At 37.4% G+C, this 17867-nt stretch overlaps 1 protein-coding gene and 1 long non-coding RNA gene across 4 annotated transcripts; one reads left to right on the forward strand and one right to left on the reverse strand.

The window, feature by feature from the left end:
* Positions 1–879: 879 nt before the first annotated feature.
* Positions 880–11592, reverse strand: anxa13l (annexin A13, like). 2 transcript variants are annotated; one of them, XM_082173832.1, is made up of 11 exons: positions 11434–11592; positions 10696–10771; positions 9092–9186; positions 7988–8155; positions 7806–7839; positions 7558–7637; positions 6547–6615; positions 3088–3189; positions 2915–2990; positions 2623–2735; positions 880–2529 (listed from the first exon to the last, which is right to left on the reverse strand). In XM_082173832.1, exons 1-11 carry the CDS (start codon positions 11446–11448, stop codon positions 2410–2412), a joined length of 948 nt encoding a protein of 315 aa, XP_082029958.1. In that variant the 5' UTR covers positions 11449–11592; the 3' UTR covers positions 880–2409. The 2 variants fall into 2 exon arrangements, with proteins under 2 accessions (XP_082029958.1, XP_082029957.1); XM_082173831.1 differs by having other exon boundaries at positions 7988–8158.
* Positions 3198–17009, forward strand: LOC309501697. 2 transcript variants are annotated; one of them, XR_014206977.1, is made up of 3 exons: positions 3205–3591; positions 3683–5290; positions 16937–17009. It is a non-coding gene; the product is annotated as an uncharacterized lncRNA (long non-coding RNA). The 2 variants fall into 2 exon arrangements; XR_014206976.1 differs by lacking the exon at positions 16937–17009 and having other exon boundaries at positions 3198–3591; positions 3683–5278.
* The last annotated feature ends 858 nt before the right edge of the window (positions 17010–17867 follow it).

The following is a 17867-nucleotide window of genomic DNA, read 5'->3' on the forward strand; positions in this document are numbered from 1 at the left end:
CCTGGCCCTTTAAATGCAAATGAGCTGCTGCAGAGGGCGGGGATTCAAGAGCTCCTGTGTGTTAGCAGCTGCTATTACCTCACGCAGACACACTAAAATGACAGAAACTGTTCTGCCTTTAATTTTAAACGGAGTCAGATAAGGATGGAGAGACTCAAGAAGAAGTGACAACATGTAGAATGCAACAGGACGTCTCTGAATGGTTAGTTGATGAATTTATGTTGCTGATGTGGAGTTAACTATCTCACAGAGTGACTTTCTATTGCATATGAAAAGATGGATGTTAAAGTTTGAGCTGACTCACAAATGTACTCTTATACAACAACTTTTCCTCTTCTCAACATGGACTGCGTGTTCCCGGGGGCGGGGTTTATGTAAATTCTAGGGTTAGTGATGTCACTAACCCGAGAGGAATGTTGTGTAGTCCCAACCAGCCGTTTGTTGTAGTCCTTTTCTTTTGAACTTTGAGCGTTGTAACTTTGCAGATGTTGTTTATGCTCAGACAGCAACATTACATACTAACTAAAGTTAGAAAAGTGAAATCACACTCAACCACCCCTTTAAACTGCTTTATACAGACATAATTCAAAAGTATGAAAATAAAAACACGACACGAGTAAACCTGCATCAACACAGAAAGCACAATCCATACATAATGTAATGTACTAATCAATGTCATTACTGCCAGTTAAACTTTTATTAACTTGTATTCTTTTTCAAATCAGCCTTCACCTTCACTGGGTCTACCTTGATTCTGAAACTTTCTTGTCCGTCACACATTTATTTGTAAGTTTTTTTATTTTATTTTAAGTTTCTGCCATATAATTCCATTGTTCTTCACTCATGTCTTTTGGCTAATAAATAAATTCAGACGAGCAGTTTACGGTTCTCTGTCTTTATTGAACATTGCACTTTAGTTGGTCCATTTTGCAACATGATTCAGTTAAAATCACAGAGCTACATACATACATGCATGCTGGAGACCTTTTACCATATGAATGCATCCAAGTATTATTTAATAATCCCTGAAGTAATTCATCCAGTAGCTCTTCTTTCCGTGACAACAAAAGCAGACTACTGTTGTTAGCACTAAGCATTAGGCAGGGAGGGGCTGACTCTGGTGAAAGGGAGGAGTAAATTTAGTCTCACATCACACAACAGCAGATTTGACTAGGAGCAGCTACAATTCAGATATCTTAAAATATAATTGTGACTAGTTGAAACTGAATTAGAGAAATCTTTAAATACCTTTGCGTATGTGTGACACGTCAATTGAAGATATCTATGACATCATTACAGATATTTTAAATGGAGTTTTGACTACTCAAAGTATTTAGAGGTATCTTGTATCAGATTTCTTACTAGTGCAATTATAATTGCAGATATCTCTAGTTATCATTCTGACTAATCAAATTAGAAATATGACTCGTCAAAATACAATTGTAACTATCCAAAATATATTTATTCTGATGGATAGTCAAAGCGTAGTTTTATATGTCAAGACGGCTTGCCATACCAATGGAAGAATATGACTAGTCAAAATAACATTGTTGATATCTTCAATGAAAAAATTACTAGTCATAATCACGTTGTAGATATCTTAATTCCAATTAGTTAAAATTGCAGAATAGATTTCTGGAATTGGAATGTTGACTATAGTCAAAACTAAATTACTACTAGAGACAGGGGTATTTCATGCTTAAACGGCTTGCCATACACTCAATATTCTTTGGCTACTAGTGGTCTCTAATATCTCTGATATTATTAATCAATTTCTTCTACACAGAGTCCTTTTTACATTATCTTTAAAAACAAATATATTCTGAAGCATTGCAGTAATAGGTTGACAGTGCTGCTTTACAATATTAACAGTCACCACCGTATAACAACTGCTGTTCAAAAAAAGAGAAATGCCCAGTGTTAAAAAGCATTGTCAAACACTGAAGTACTGACAATCTTAGCACTTAAGATAGCTGCTTTTAATATTAGCATGTAACTGGTACAGTACACTAAATACATACATATTTGGATTATAGATACAAAGATCCCTTGTGAAAAGACAGAGTTTTAAATGAAGGACCACCCTTTGCACTCCATAGTTTGTTTTGTAAAAGAAATGGATGATGAAATACTGAGCTGTTACTCATGACTTTTTTCTCAAGGCACGTGTGTAATGAGTTAATGCAGAAGTCAAATTTACTGCAATAAAGACTCTAAAACAGTTTTAGGAAAGTGTTATGGCAATAATTATGTTATTTCAACTTTTGCACCAGTGACAAAATCGAGCATATGTGTGCTCACTTGACACAAAGAAGTGATCCTAAGTGATTGTGCATGTATTTTCAGGCAGTGTTGTATGATCATTCTTTCTTTTTTTATTATTAGTTATTGGCTCCACCTGACGGTGACTCAGTGAAGTATTTCTATTAGGAGGCGCTTGAAGTCACTGCCACACTCTGAGCTCAGGGCATCCTTTAGGGTAACATCATATTTCTCCAAGTACATGTCCTTGATGGTCTCCAAATCCACCTAGAGGTAAATGTAAACGTGGAAAGGAAAATATTATTATTATTTCCATGAAAAGCTTTGTATTCATTGTATCAAGTCCAGAATTCTCTCTACCTCAGAGCGTCCCACAATAATACGTATGAGCGTGTCCTCGTCTGTCCCAGCTCCTTTCATCGCAGCGTTCAGACGACGGGCGAAATATAGCTGAGGATTTTTAGCACATCGCACTGTTCGAACAAAAACAAATCACAGTATGATATGTGTTGCAAGCAGAAAAGGCTATCAAATAGCTTTATCCTTTCAAAGTAGCTTACGGCCACTACTTTGAACAGCAACATGACTCTTTGATTCAAAAGAAGGAACACATTTCTTAAAGGCTTTTCAGAGTTTGGATGGTTATAGTTACCCAGAGTAATGTAACAGTCCTTTAATGTTCCTGTAGCCTCACTGTCTATAGCATCCAGGATATCTGTTCCAGAGAGCTATGGAAAGAAAACAAAAGAGAAACCAGAAACTCAGAAAGAATGTTGAAACAGTTGTTGTAAAGCAGCGTTGGGCATAGCGGGTGTTTGACCGTACAGTTTCATATATCTTGAAGGTGGCCTGAAGCTGTAGGTAGTTCCTGTGAGTGAGGATGTAGCTGAAAGTGGACTCATCTGTTCCAAAACGTCCTTCACCTGCCTGTTGAAAACCAACCACAGTCATTCTATTCATTCATTCACTCACTCACTCATTCATTCATCAAACAAAATAACTGGGGTTGCCAGGTCTGTTTGAAAAATATAATCAAACAAATAATCAAATATAGTCCAAAACCAGCCCAATACCAAAACACAAAATATGCTATGAATATGAAAAATGGCACAAGAGCTGTGAAGGGGGTGGATTGGAATCCACTGCTGCTTCAATGTTTATGTTATGAGTGATTATAATCAAGGTATTAATCAATATGTTTCCTTCTAAATATCAAATGAGTTGAATGACTTCTCTGGAGATTTTACTTTGTTATAGAAGTTACCAGTTTGATTACTGAAATGTTCTTTTCATGTATTCTTTAATGTCTGTATTTGATATCTGAATGCAGTAACAGTGCTTGCTTATTTAATCTGGCTTCCAGAAATGAAAAAGGGACTTGTTTTGTGTTTGAGAAAGGTCTTCAGGGTCCGAGTGTCAGCTGCCTAATCGATGGAGATATGCTTCAGTCTATCTGTATATGTGTGGAAAATTACTATGTTTATCTTCTTCTTAGCCGATGAGAATCATTTAACCTGAAGCAAGGACGTAGCTTAGACCTTGGTGAAGGGTATAACTGCTGTGATCTTTGTAACTGTAAGCATAGTTCGAATTACAGGGAGGACAGAAATATCAGTTTTGGGGGGGGTCAGATCATTTTTCTGATATTGTGAAAAAATATAATTACAGTTGCAATACAAGTCAACTCCTATTTTCACTGTAGGAACATTTTAATATAAAGCGATTTCAGACACCCCTATTGTGGACCGTACCATTTTAACCACCGTGGCTAGAAGCAACGGAGATAGAGAACGACTTCAACTTCTCAAGCAAGTGTCAACGTTGAATGACAAAACGCTAGTTTCATAAAGTATCATTCTTTTCAACATTCCTTATTTGTATATTCAAAAATATTTAAAATAATCTAATTTAATACAGTTATAATTTTTCAATGTAAATTATTTAATTGTATTGGTAACAGCCTAGTGTCTAATTATTTTAATTGAATATATTTATCAAATTTAAGAATTTGAAATGAAAGATGGAGCATACATTTAATAAAATTAGGGGAAAATGCCCTTTATAAAGGTACAAAAAATTATTCTGAGTGTTTTCAAACAGTGATGTAATGAAACATTGACAATTTAAGCTTGAAGGAAGTAAAGCCTCTGTTTAGGCTATTAAGGAAATGTAATTTTGCCAAAAGAAGAACTTTTATTTTAAATAAATGTTCATTTTAAATCAGCCTACTTCAGTGTGATATGTTACCATATTATCATGCTTAACACTAAGAATTTGAATAATTGTAATGTGATGATCAGATGCAGATATCTAAATATAGGCGGTTTGCGGGTGGATTATCTATTTTTAACAGTGGATTCTGGTGACTCAAAGTGCACCAGATTAATGAATTTATCTTTAAAATGTACAAAATTTTCTTCCGGGGGGGCATGCCCCCGGACCCCCCTAGAGATACCAAGCTCCACCAACAAAAAAACTGTGGGAAACACATATAGGCTATATGATGATCTACAAAAAAAAAATACACATTTTATTATCTTATTATTAAAATACATTATTATGATTTTACCACCTCTGCCTCATTTTGAGCCAGGAAAAACCCTGAAATAGGCAATAGGCTTCTTGTAAAGGTATTACTTTTACTAGTAATTAGAATGGTATTTCAGTGCACTTAACTTCTAACTTTTGGGAGTTGATCAAAACAGTTCTCTTTTGGATATATAATAACAATGAGATATTCTAGCTTACTGATTATCAGTTTGTCGCATGTTTAGACCTTGTATGTGTGTTGCACAACACATGTTGCACTTGGCGATCACGGTGGGGATTGATATGGTAGTGGACCATGATGGTCAAAGAAGAAGTGAAGGAGCAGTACCCCCCAATTATGGTGGGGTAATTCGCACTCTCACTGTGAGCAGGGCGGCCTACAAACTCCTGTGTGAGTCTTGAAGCTGACTTCTGCTGATGAAACTGCAAACTATCTTCAGTAAAACTTTTCTTAAATTTGTTATAATTCTGACTCCAGGTCTTCTTTCAAACATCTGGGTCCTAAACTGTTACCCCCTAACAGCTGTAACTGGGATGGTGCCCTTTCAGAAACTACTAATATGTACTATTTAGATACTATTATGTACACTTTAGGTACTGAAATGTACCTTTAAGGTACTTATATGCACCCTTAAGGAGTGCAAAGGGGTACCGCCCCAGTGACAGCTTTTGTACCTTATTTTTCGGAGAGATTTTTAGATTGCCTATTAGACATTTTTGGATTTCCTTTGATTTGTAGCCGTACAATGTAAGTAGCAGCAGTGAACATCTGCAAAGTTTAAAATATGTCAAGTTCACAAACAAACAAAATGATCCTGAAAATGTCAATGTCATCATTGCAAGATGTAGTACAGTGTTATTTTAGTATTATTTATTATAGTATTTATTAATAGTGCTTTTATTTTAATATTTTCAGTATTTAATTTTATTTAGTTTAAGTTTTAGTAATTTGTTATTTTTATTAGTATTAGGTTTAATAGTGTTAAATTATTTTTATTATTTTTATAAGTTATAAGTTATAATTTTAGTACTTAAACTTATTTATTTCGGTTAGTTGAAGTTTAAGTTATAATTTTAGTACTTAAACTTATTTATTTCGGTTAGTTGTAGTTTAAGTTATAATTTTAGTACTTAAACTTATTTATTTCGGTTAGTTTATTTTATTTCAGCTTTATTTCAATGACCAGCGATACAAATACGGATAGTATACACAAAGTAAGGCGGGACTAAAGGCTGATTTATACTTCTGCGTCGGACCTGCGCCGGAGCCTCTACGCTGTAGGCTACGCGTTGGTTTTCATTTATACTTCTGCGTCATTGTCTGCATTGACAAACAATTACACAAGCAGAGGGAGAATGTGAAACCCGAGGGAGCGGTTCTAGCAGACCAATCACAGCGCTTGAGTCCGCGTAGAATTGACGCATTGTTACATTTTTGGAGAGGTGCACGTCAGGGTACGCCGAAGGGTACGCGTGCTACACACAGCCTACGACGTAGCTACTGCGTGAGTTCAACGCACAAGTATAAATTGGGCTTAAGGCAGTACAGGCTTAAGGGAGTTAAATGGATAATAACATAACATAACATTACATAATATAATCCTCTTGTGGAAACCTTTTATAAGAATGCAAATTATGCGTAAAAATCATGGACTTGGCAACTTATTATTATTTTGTTATTTTTTTTAAGAGTTATAAACAATCCAGAGATTTAAACATCAGAGTTATCCTCACCTCAAACAATGATACTGCATCCTGTTCTGCCAAACTTTCATCCACTTCATAAGACTCATCCCTGCTGGCCTGCAGGTGAAAGTCAGTTGTTCATAGCAAATGACACCAACAAACCTTTGTAGATTCAATTGATAGTGCACTATAAACTGCAGATCCAGTAACATGCAAATACAAACTTTAGGAATGGAATTCTGCACCATCAAAGACTATATAGAATAACACTTCATTCTTAAAGGGACTTTGGCACCATTCATGTTCCACTTCCAGTGAACAAAAGCCTTGATCGTTTCATTCAGTGGCGATGGAATGCAAGTTTTCATGACTAACACAGGCTGCGTCCGAAAGCTTAAAAATGCTGCCTTTTGAGGCTGCATTCAAAGGTAGGCATCAAGGCACTTCTAAATCCAATGTTAGCTTCACTTCCTGTCTCCTGAGATGCCTTCATCTGATTGGTTTTTGAAGGCAGCATAGATGTATCCTTCGCTGCCTTTGATATCCCACAATCCTGTGCGTTCCATGCAATGACAGTTAAGCTAAATATAAAAAATGGTGTCTGAAAGTTGTGGTTGGTCATCATTTTCCACTTTTGATTAGTTATTAAATATTTGCTTAATTATCACCAAAGCTCTCTCTATTTTGCTGTAGATAATTAAAATGTACGCTGCCTCAGAGGTCTCTCTGAAATCAGTTTCATAAGGTGCCTTCGTATGCAAACGCTGGCTGCTAATTCACTCCCTGATAGGGCAGCGAGGCAACAAGTCAGCTGCATAAGCTTTCGGAAACAGCCATAGTCTTGTTATGCTCATAAAGTAATTTATTATGGAAAATGTTTGATTAAATTAGGAAAATGTGTGGCCTCAGACCCCTCTGAACATGTGAAAAAAAGTGTTTGAATGTACAAGTATCCACATTTGTGCACTTCTACATTCTTCCTATCAGTACAAATCATTGCTAAATACTATAAGTATCAAACTTACTGGACATGAACTCATTAGTATGTTCGTATTTTACCTCTAGGAGAGAAACCAGAAGATTCTTCACTTCTCCACTAGTGTCACCTTCAATATCAGCCTCCAGATCTCTCTCATGCACTAGAGATCAAAAGATGTTACATGACTATAATAATGCATTATTGTATTATTACTAATAATATTAGCATCACAGCAATGAGCATCATAGTATCAATAATGAGTCAACAAAATCATGTCTCTTCATATTTTATTACATCACAAAATCATTTGTATCTGATTGAAGCTTACCTTGCACATATGCCTCTTTGCAATTCAAAATATCCTGTAAAAAAAAAAAAAAGGATATATTGTGTAAGTAATGCTTACAATCAAGTAATGATTTCTTTTCAGCTGTGGTTGATGCTTGAAATTTGTGTGACTATTCTCCCAATCTAATCATGTAAATTGTAACCACAGATGTGAATTATAACCTGATTGGTGCTGGTGCAGAGGATCTCCACCAGCACGTCCTCATCTGTCCCAGCACCCTTCATGGCTCTCCTCAATTCTTTAGCCATTAAGATGTTGGGCGGGTCCAGCATGGCTATGATTGCGTTCTCAAAGCTTCCTGTGAGTTCATTCTTCAACACTTCCTTCAACTCCTTTCCAATGTGGCCATAGACCGAAATAACAAACCAAAAACAGACTCAAATAGATGTTTGTTGGTCTATCAATGAATTATGATATGAAGTAAAAGTTATTAATTAAAAATACTTTTAACTAAAAAACTTAGTTCTCATTACATTACATTTCAAGGGATTGTATGCAAGATAAATTTGTTACAATGCTGGTTATGAACATTTTAGTCGATTTAGAGAAGGGATATGAAGAACAACTATGGTTCAATACAATACTCCAGCTTTCCATGAGCTCTGCACGATTATTAAAAGCGTGAAAGCATAATGGTAGAAACTACTCCAGTTACCTAATGCAGTCTAAATCAATGCAATGTGATGCTGGGAGAGGAAAATTAGAAACCACTGGTCTATGGCTTATGTCATATATGAGATTAGTGCGTTTGTTCTTATAAGCCACTTTAAAGGCAGGGTAGGCGATTTGTTGCAGACACATTTTTTGTATATCACATTTTATATGTATATCGTCTGTGGAAGGTGTAGGACCATAAAATGTTTGTCCAATCATTGCATAAATTAATCTACAGCAGTCAGGTGGTACAGGTCAGCGCTCTTTAAGATGTTTATGTTCTTCATTACTGTAATGTTATGTGCCTTGAGACATGAGGTAGTTTAACGCCGTCTCTGATGCTTTTGTTTGCTCCCTGCGGAGCGTGTTCATGTGTTTTGAAGGAGGCGTGGCTTTGGAGACGCTCTGAAGGGAGGGTGGGATCTCATGCTTTCAAAGCTAGCTCGCTATTGCTAGCCTCTCCAAAAAAATTGCCTACCCTACCTTTAAATTTAGACAAACTATATTTACGCCATTTTAGATCAGCGTAAATATTGTACTTTCCACAAAAACACAATTATATAAAGGATGTACTTGCATTTGTCTATAAACATTTCAAAGATCTGACTCACATCGTCATATTTTTCAAAGTAGGCTTGTTTAATCTCCATTCGCTGGAATGCAGAGCGGTTTGCTAGAATGGAGATGATGGTCTCTTCATCCGTCCCTGTGAACAATAGGAGATGAGCTAATACCTCATAATGTCAAGTTTTTCCTTTGTGTTTAAAAAATAAATAATTGCATACGTTGTCAAAACGAGCCCCGTTCACACGGATCCGCGTAAACGACTAAAACTGCTGTATTATGCATGCCAGGCTAGTAGTTGGCGATGTCATGGTGTTGTGTAAACACCCCCTAAGAACTCACAGGCAAAAAAAAACAAAAAACTCTTCCTTTTTTTACACGACACAATTTTCAACAAAATATGGAAACTTTATGCGTTTTAGTCAGTCATTTACACGACAACGGCATTTTTGGGGCCTGAAAATGCAAACGTTTGTAAACAGGTTTCAAAGTGCAAGTTTTTGAAAACGACACAGTTATCGTCTCCATGTAAACTACAAAAACAAATTTGTGAAAACGGTGAATTCATGCATATGCGTGTTACGTGATCAGTGTCTATAGGCGCGTAGTGTTTCTTTACAAAGTGATCACGCCATCTACTGGCCTGGCATGAATAATATCGTTTTTCGTGGATCTGTGTGAACGGGGATCGTTTTGACAATGTCTGCGCGTGAAACTTTTCAAAAACGCGAAGGAGAAACGTTTCCGTTTTTAGTACATTGTCGTGCAAACGTACCCTTGGTTAAAATGCTTAAAGTCAGCATGAAACAATAGTTGTGATTGTCTTTTGTGACGTATATCCGAGTGAAACTCATTGGACAAAAAAAAAAAATGGAGGGCGGGCTCTACTGAGTGCTTGTTTGTTTGTGCTCCATGACTGAAACTGCATGTACTTAAATGTTACATTTAACATTTAAATGGTCTTAGTTTATTTTTTTAAACTTTTTTTCTTCTTTTCTACCCCATTTTAATAATATTATTATTAGTAATATATTATTGATGATATTAATAATTATTTATATGGTTGTTGTTGTTATACATTTTCTAAATGTATCTTGTTTTCTTTAGCTTCTTTGTAAAATGTAAAAATTCTAACAAAAATACTAATCAAAAAATAAAAATGTAGGGCGGGACTTGATTTTGTCCATGGGGAATTTATTGGATATTTGTGATTTGTTATTGCTGTGATCTCATGTGAGAGACAGGTTGTCCCGCCCTCACACCAGTAAACACATCATCAGAACAGAGAAAAAAAATGTCTCTAAGAGGGAGGGGAAGTTAATTTGATTAAAGATTATGAAGGCACAATATATTTATTTTCAATAATAATGTGCATGTGGAAATCATTTATAATAATCACTGCAATATTACATACAAATACGACAGCGAGGAGGACATTGAAATCAAGCCCCGCCCTCTATTTTTTCTTGTTCAATATTCTGTTTCAATACATCCCAAACATAGACCCAATGCTGAAGTAAAGTTGGTAGCAAATTCTGTTTCATGCAGACTTTAAAAGTGCTACATCATATTTCATCATATTGTAAGTTAAAAAAGCAAACACCCATTTATGTCAGTATTTTCCAACAGTGATTATTTTTATTTAACCTACCCATTCCTTTGCAGGCCTTACGGATTGCCTTGATGTCTGCCATCACATCAAAGTCTTCAAAAGGAGTTATTGTGGGCTGAAATGAAGGTTGTGTAAGAAAAATCATGTGTTGTGCAATTAGACTATATTGCAGTTTTAAATAAAATTTACAGATTTTGAAATGGGTTTAACAGTTCATTCCTTTTAAAATGTAAAATCAGGATGTTTTTCAAGGGTTTGTTAATTAGATCACAATGCAGTCTGTGTGGGGAGGGGTTCTGTGTCTAACACACACAGCTGAGTCATGGGATCTCTGGGAAAGGACAGGAACAGAGTAAGCCTTCCTCTGCCTCGCCCACTGCCATAACAACAATGTGCACTCATCGAAAACAAAACAGTTATTCTTTGAGAAACGTTCTTATTATTATTACAAGAGTATAAACTACTGTTCAAATCACAGTAAAATACAACATATTTATATGTACGTCGGCTAATAGTAAATTTTAAATTAATATAGGCCTATGGTAAACGCTTTAAAAACATATTAAGTTTAGTAATGTTAATAATAAAACACGTGGAAAAACTGTTAAAGCATCAAAACAAAACATCGAAGTGTCACGCGAGAAACTCATTTGCACATTTATAAACACATTCAGTCTACGCAATATGTTGCATACGCAGCAACCTAATAACACATCGTTATCTGTAGTAAAAGAAACAGAGGAAAGTGCGAAAAAGAAACTTCACTGTTTTACTCACTTGAACGTTGCCCATCTTGTGATGCTGCTGATGTGAGTCTCTGACTGAATGCGTGCTCGCTCTCTCTCTCCACTCGGCCAGAGCATCTTTTTACTCCATCGCATCCCTGACGTCACTGCTGGCGACGTCATCAAATGTAAAAAAAAAAATCCGACTTTTCTGTTCTTTTTTGTCATTAACCATATGCTAAACAGAAATGTGTAATATATAGTTTTGTTTTGGGTTGATGTTTCATGTTACAGTCTTGTTTCCTGTCATGTCAGTGATTCCCTAGTGATCCTGCATGTGCTTCCCTACTAGTCTCTTGTGTCAGTGTCATGTTGTCATGTTGTCATTGGTTAATTGTCTTGATTATGTTCACTGGTGTGTCTTGTTTAGTCACTAATCCTTGGGCGTTTCTCAATACCAAGTACGCAAACTTCACTTCGGTAGGTCTGCAAATGGAACAGCAGCGTTCAGCCTTCAGCTCGCTCTGATTCTCCGGTTATCTCTTTATGTATATTTTAGCCAACAATAAAACGAAATGTGTTATAAAACACCGCTCTGCCTATTTTCATTTTTATTTAAAAGGATCTTAAACATATTAATAGCCACACAAATGTGGTTCAGGCAGTGGTTCGTAGCCTACATTAGTTATATTCACAGCATGTGTATTTATAACAAAAAGAGACAGGGTTCGTTTTATTTTATTATAGCTGGGAGAGTGGGGTGAGTTGTGCCAGTTTTTACTCAAAGTGACTTTAAAGTGAGGCCACGGCAGTAATGCCTTCAACTTAAGGATGTACATATATTTCAGGATGTGGTGCATCCCTGAGGACAATAACTTTGGATCTGAAATAAATTGTTTCAGAAATATAGCTTTTGGGAAAAAAGTGGTCTCATGGCACAACTTGCCCCTGGTGCGGGGGAAGTTGTGCCTTTGGGGGAATACATTGGGGTAAATTGTGCCAGTGATTTCTGAAGTAAAACAGAACATTTTAATGTTATGAACCGTAATGCTATATGAAAGCAAGATAAATTCAATACAGAATTACTCATTTAAGGTTTATTTAGATATTGTCACCCTGGAATACCATAGCATGCGTTTTTCCTACTATGGTCAATTGCATAGGGATTTTGTATTGAACATAACTCTGGATCACAGTGTCATAGAGACAAGGGGGTGGGCTCATTTTACTCAGACGACCAATCAGTCTCTCAGGATCATTGTGAAGCTATCAAGCTACGCCCTAGCAACCATTTAGAGCACCATAGCAACACAATATATGATATTTGTGAATCATTTCAGGCAAAAAGGCTTTGGCAATAGATGCCTGTTGACATAGCGCTCTCAATTATGTAACATATAAGATTAAAGTGACTAGGCTAATTTCTAAACATCCTATTGTGACATAGGCCACTTAAAAACGGAATAAAACTTCTCTTTAATAACATAGTGCAAACTCAAAACTGAAATCAGTGTTAGCTAAATTAAACAAATAGCAGGCAGGCCTAAGTCAAACAATGATGAGGCATGACCATCTCCTCACTTCTCAAGATTATCCCCTGTGAGTATGTAGGTCTAGGTGGTCTGGATCTGGCACAACTTAACCCAGGCCCTTTGGCACAAATCACCCCAGACCCACAAGTTTGAAAAACTAGCATGATCCAGCAGTTAAGAGCTAACATCATGCTAACTGTATAGACTCATTGTGTAGCCTACTAAAGCACTAAAACATGTGTGAAATGTTTTCAAACTTGTCTATAATTGTTCAGACACTACAATCAAAAAACCTTAATCATAGAAATGTTACTTTGAAAGGGAAAAAACAGTTTTTTTGCACTAAAATGTGCTTAACTCTCATGCCATGTGTCTCTCTTCTTTGGAGGACGAGTAAAAGTGATTGCTTTTCAAAATTATGTGGTCACATGACCAATTTCTTCTATGGTTTTCCAGAAACAAGGGTGGAACTACTTCCCCCCTGGCACAAATCACCCCACTCTCCCCTACATGTGTGTACAGTGGATATGTACTCTGATTCTCTTCACTGTATGTACATGTAGCCAATAATAAAATAAAATTGACACAATCCTGTCTCTTTTTGTTAAATATCAGTTGTAATGATCAATAATAGCCATTATTAAAGTATAAGTAAAAGGTATAAGAAGCTATACAATAAGAAATAAAGCAAACGATTCAGTCAAACATAAGTCAGCTCTCTAGTACAACGTTAAAGTTAAATAGCCTAAATATAAAGTTATAAAACTTCCCTTTGCCCTCAGCCGAAACGATTTGCCAGGGAACAAATTTTAGATTAATGAAACCAAAGATTGCCTGTTAGATATACACAAGAAAAATTATATCTCATGTTTAACCACTACAGAGACATCATAGCCAGCGGCAAAAGTCAGAAGAACTAGCTGAGGCAAGGCTGTTCCAGATGAGGTTAATGAGTGCTGAGCGCCTGGTGATCACCTGGATCTCACAATTCCTAAAACATCAGATACAATTTTCAAATAGGCGCTATCTTTATAAATAAACCACACATTTGAGCTTTAAACAACCACATTCTCGCCTGAAAAACTCTTAAAACTACATTTCTAGACACAATACGCAATTTCTCCTCTGCTATTGACGCTTGCTGGTTAGTGCGAAATGCATTCTGGGATACCTGGCTGTCTCAAGTCCGCACAAGTCACCTCTCGATGCATCCTCGATAAAAGGGGCGGATCAAGAACACATCCGGGGATTTGAATAGATGTGAACTTTGAATTGGAACAGTACTTGGGCAGCGACCGATGACGTTTCACAAGTCCACAAGAGCAAAAGTACAGACAAGACCATATATTGAGAAACGGCCCTTGTGTATTTAAGCCCTCATGTTTGCCATGCGTCTTTGTCTAGTATTGTCCCTGTAACCACCTATTACAGAATACTAGACCAATAACATGGACCCACCAGTTCGTCTCTTGTGCCTTTGTCAGGGTGACCTCAATATCAAGGAATATGTGGAGGAATTTTGTGGACTGTGCTACCTTCAATGATATTGCCTTAAAGGACATTTTTCGTAATGGACAAAATTATTTTCTGAATTACCTCATGCCTGACAATACACCTCAATGGACTCTAAGTCAATATATTGACCATGCCCATCTGTTGAGCAGCTCATCATTTACTGTGGGTTTTGCGGGTGAGGAGCCCCGCAATCCCACAGTACCTGCCAAGCCAGGGGCTGTTCACGTCATGCCTGCCAAGCCTGAGTTTCTTCACGTAATGCCTGCCGAGCCTGAGTTTCTTCACTTTCTTCACGTAATGCCTGCCAAGCCTGAGTTTTTTCACGTCATGACTGCCGAGCCTGAGTTTCTTCAAGTCATGCCTGCCTAGCCTGAGTTTCTTCAAGTCATGCCTGCCTAGCCTGAGTTTCTTCACGTCATGCCTGACAAGCCTGAGTTTCTTCACGTCATGCCTGCCAAGCCTGAGTTTCTTCACGTCATGCCTTCCGAGCCTGAGTTTCTTCAAGTCATGCCTTCCGAGCCTGAGATTCTTCACGTCATGACTGCCTAGCCTGAGTTTCTTCACGTCATGTCTTCTGAGCCTGAGTTTTTTCACATCATGACTGACAAGCCTGAGTTTCTTCACGTCATGCCTGCCGAGCCTGAGTTTCTTCACGTCATGCCTGCCGAGCCTGAGTTTCTTCACGTCATGCCTGCCGAGCCTGAGTTTCTTCAAGTCATGCCTTCCGAGCCTGAGTTTCTTCACGTCATGACTGAAAAACCTGAGTTTCTTCACGTCATGCCTTCCGAGCCTGAGTTTTTTCACATCATGACTGACAAGCCTGAGTTTTTTCACATCATGCCTGCCGAGCCTGAGTTTCTTCAAGTCATGCCTGCCGAGCCTGAGTTTCTTCAAGTCATGCCTTCCGAGCCTGAGTTTCTTCACGTCATGACTGAAAAACCTGAGTTTCTTCACGTCATGACTGAAAAACCTGAGTTTCTTCACGTCATGCCTGCCGTGCCTGAGTTTCTTCACATCATGACTGACAAGCCTGAGTTTCTTCAAGTCATGGCCGCCACGCCAGAGTTAGCTCCTGAGAGTGCAGTGCTGACCATTATGGCCACGCCCATTTGGTGTGTGTGGGCCGCACACACGTTGTCTCCAGCCCCTGACCAAAGTCTAGAGATGGCTCCAGCCCCTGATTCCACTCCAGTCCCAGAGCCAGCCCATGAGCCTCCTTCAGAGTCCTCTCCAGCCCATGGGCCTCCAGATTCTGCTATAGCCCCTGAACGTAATTCCCCCCAAGAAATTTAGCCCCTTGTTAAGACCACGGAGGCCATGCCTCTCTGGTCCGCTGAACTGCCCTGGCTTCCCGAACTGCTGCTTGGATGTGTCTAAGCCTGCCAGCATCGCCCATGCTCCACGGTCCAAGTCCTGTCCCCCTTTATGGGCCTGTCCCGCCATCCCTACCCCAAGACCGCCCTCCTGGACTCTCTTTTGTTTTGTTTTGTTTTGTTTTTTTGTTGGGCGTCGGGAACTGCCCAAAGAGGGGGGGATCTGTAATGTATAGTTTTGTTTTTGGTTCATGTTTCATGTTACAGTCTTGTTTCCTGTCTTGTCATGTGATTCCCTTGCCCTCATGTGATCTTGCCATGTGCTTCCCTACTAGTCTCTTGTGTCATGTTGCCATTGGTTAATTGTCTTTATTATGTTCACAGGTGTGTCTTGTTTAGTCACTAGTCCTTGTGTATTTAAGCCCTTATTTTTGCCTTGCGTTTTTGTTTAGTATTGTCCCTGTAACCGCTTTGTGTGTAACGTAGTTTTTCTACATTTATGTTAATGATCATGCCAAGTCAAGTCTTTGTTTTGTATTTTGCTCATGTTTGGATATAAATAAACTGCACTCGGGTTCATCTGCAACTCTGCTCCAGTGGACTCCATTACAAAATGTAACGCAGTGTAAAATAAAATAGTTTAATATACATATATATGCCTATAGAAAACATTTTTTTATTAAAACATTGTCCAAGATATTTACATTAGGCTATACTGATTGTTGCCCAAACCCACATTCTTTATTGAACTGATGAGATTATATAAACAAATTTTTTTTTTCATACAATAGGAATGAAACAAATGTGCGTAGGCTGATACAAACATTTATGAGCAGAATCCTTTGAATTAAGACAAGAAAGTCTTTGTTAATTGTGTCCCTGCAGGATCAACCTACTCGCTGCATGAGCAGTGCTTTGACCAGAATACTAATTTTTTCAGCATATTTTTGTTTCCTTGTAAAGTCAAATATATATAGTAGGTCTAACAGCAGATCATCAAATATTTTTATATTAGTCTAAATTTATCAAAACATTATCAGATACATTGCAAATAGTCATTAATTGCTAAATTAAGTAAATACAGAGGCATGCATGAGATCTCTGTGTGAATATTAGGAAATAGTTCTAGGCAATTTATAATCTGGATATAAATATTAAAAGCGCGCTTTCAGAATTAACCCTTACAAGCATAGAGGTCACTACAGTGGACAGCTATTCAAAAAGCATTTTCTTGCATATGCATGGGTTTTGATGGCATAGTTGCACATGTACTGTGATTACGTGTACATTACTTGGAATGCATTACTGTACTCATTACATCAAAAAGTAATCTGATTCCATTATGCGTGTAAGGCTACTTGTAATCCGTTACCCCCAAGCACTGGTCATTTCAGATGAGACTGAAAAACACCTGATCACTAGTTTTTTGTTGTTTTTTTACAGTCTGAAAACATCAATAGATCAAGATTTCAGTCTGAGGTTTTCTCAGAAAGGAGAGCTACGGTAGAAATGAGTTCGGGTAAATCGACGTACTGTGGTAAACTGGATGGAGCGTCAGTGTTATCTACATAGTCAGAGTTGGGTTTCCTGAGAGTTGTACCTTCACCGGTTATAGAGATCTTTGATGGAATCACATCCTCATGTTCTGATATGATATCAAAGAAATGCGAAGTTCAACTTGTATGAATTTCTTTGTCTGCTGGTCGAATGGGAACAAACTCGTTTGCAATATTTTGCATTTATATTTTTTGTATATATTTTAAAGCCTAGCTTTCACATGATTTTATAGAATTGTATTCATTGGTTTGTTAAATACACACAATATTGCTGTGTTATTACTTTTTTAAGTAATAGAGTAGCATATCTCTTCAATTAAACCAAAAACACATGTCCACTCAAGTGTAACGTTACATCTGAAAATCTCTTTGAAATAATGTGTACAATTTATTTTTGTAAATCTTGTTTTTCATGCCCTAAACACAGGGGGATCCTCCTGACAGAGGTTGGCATATTGATGCATGAAAGGGTTAATACAGGCATGTTACGTAGAATTTGTAGCCGTTCTGATGATTCTGCCCTATGAATCTGACCGATGAAGTAAGACAGATAACGTTACTCTTATTTCA

This window comes from Leuciscus leuciscus, assembly GCF_965113295.1.
Source record: "Leuciscus leuciscus genome assembly, chromosome: 6".
Lineage (NCBI taxonomy): Eukaryota > Metazoa > Chordata > Actinopteri > Cypriniformes > Leuciscidae > Leuciscus > Leuciscus leuciscus.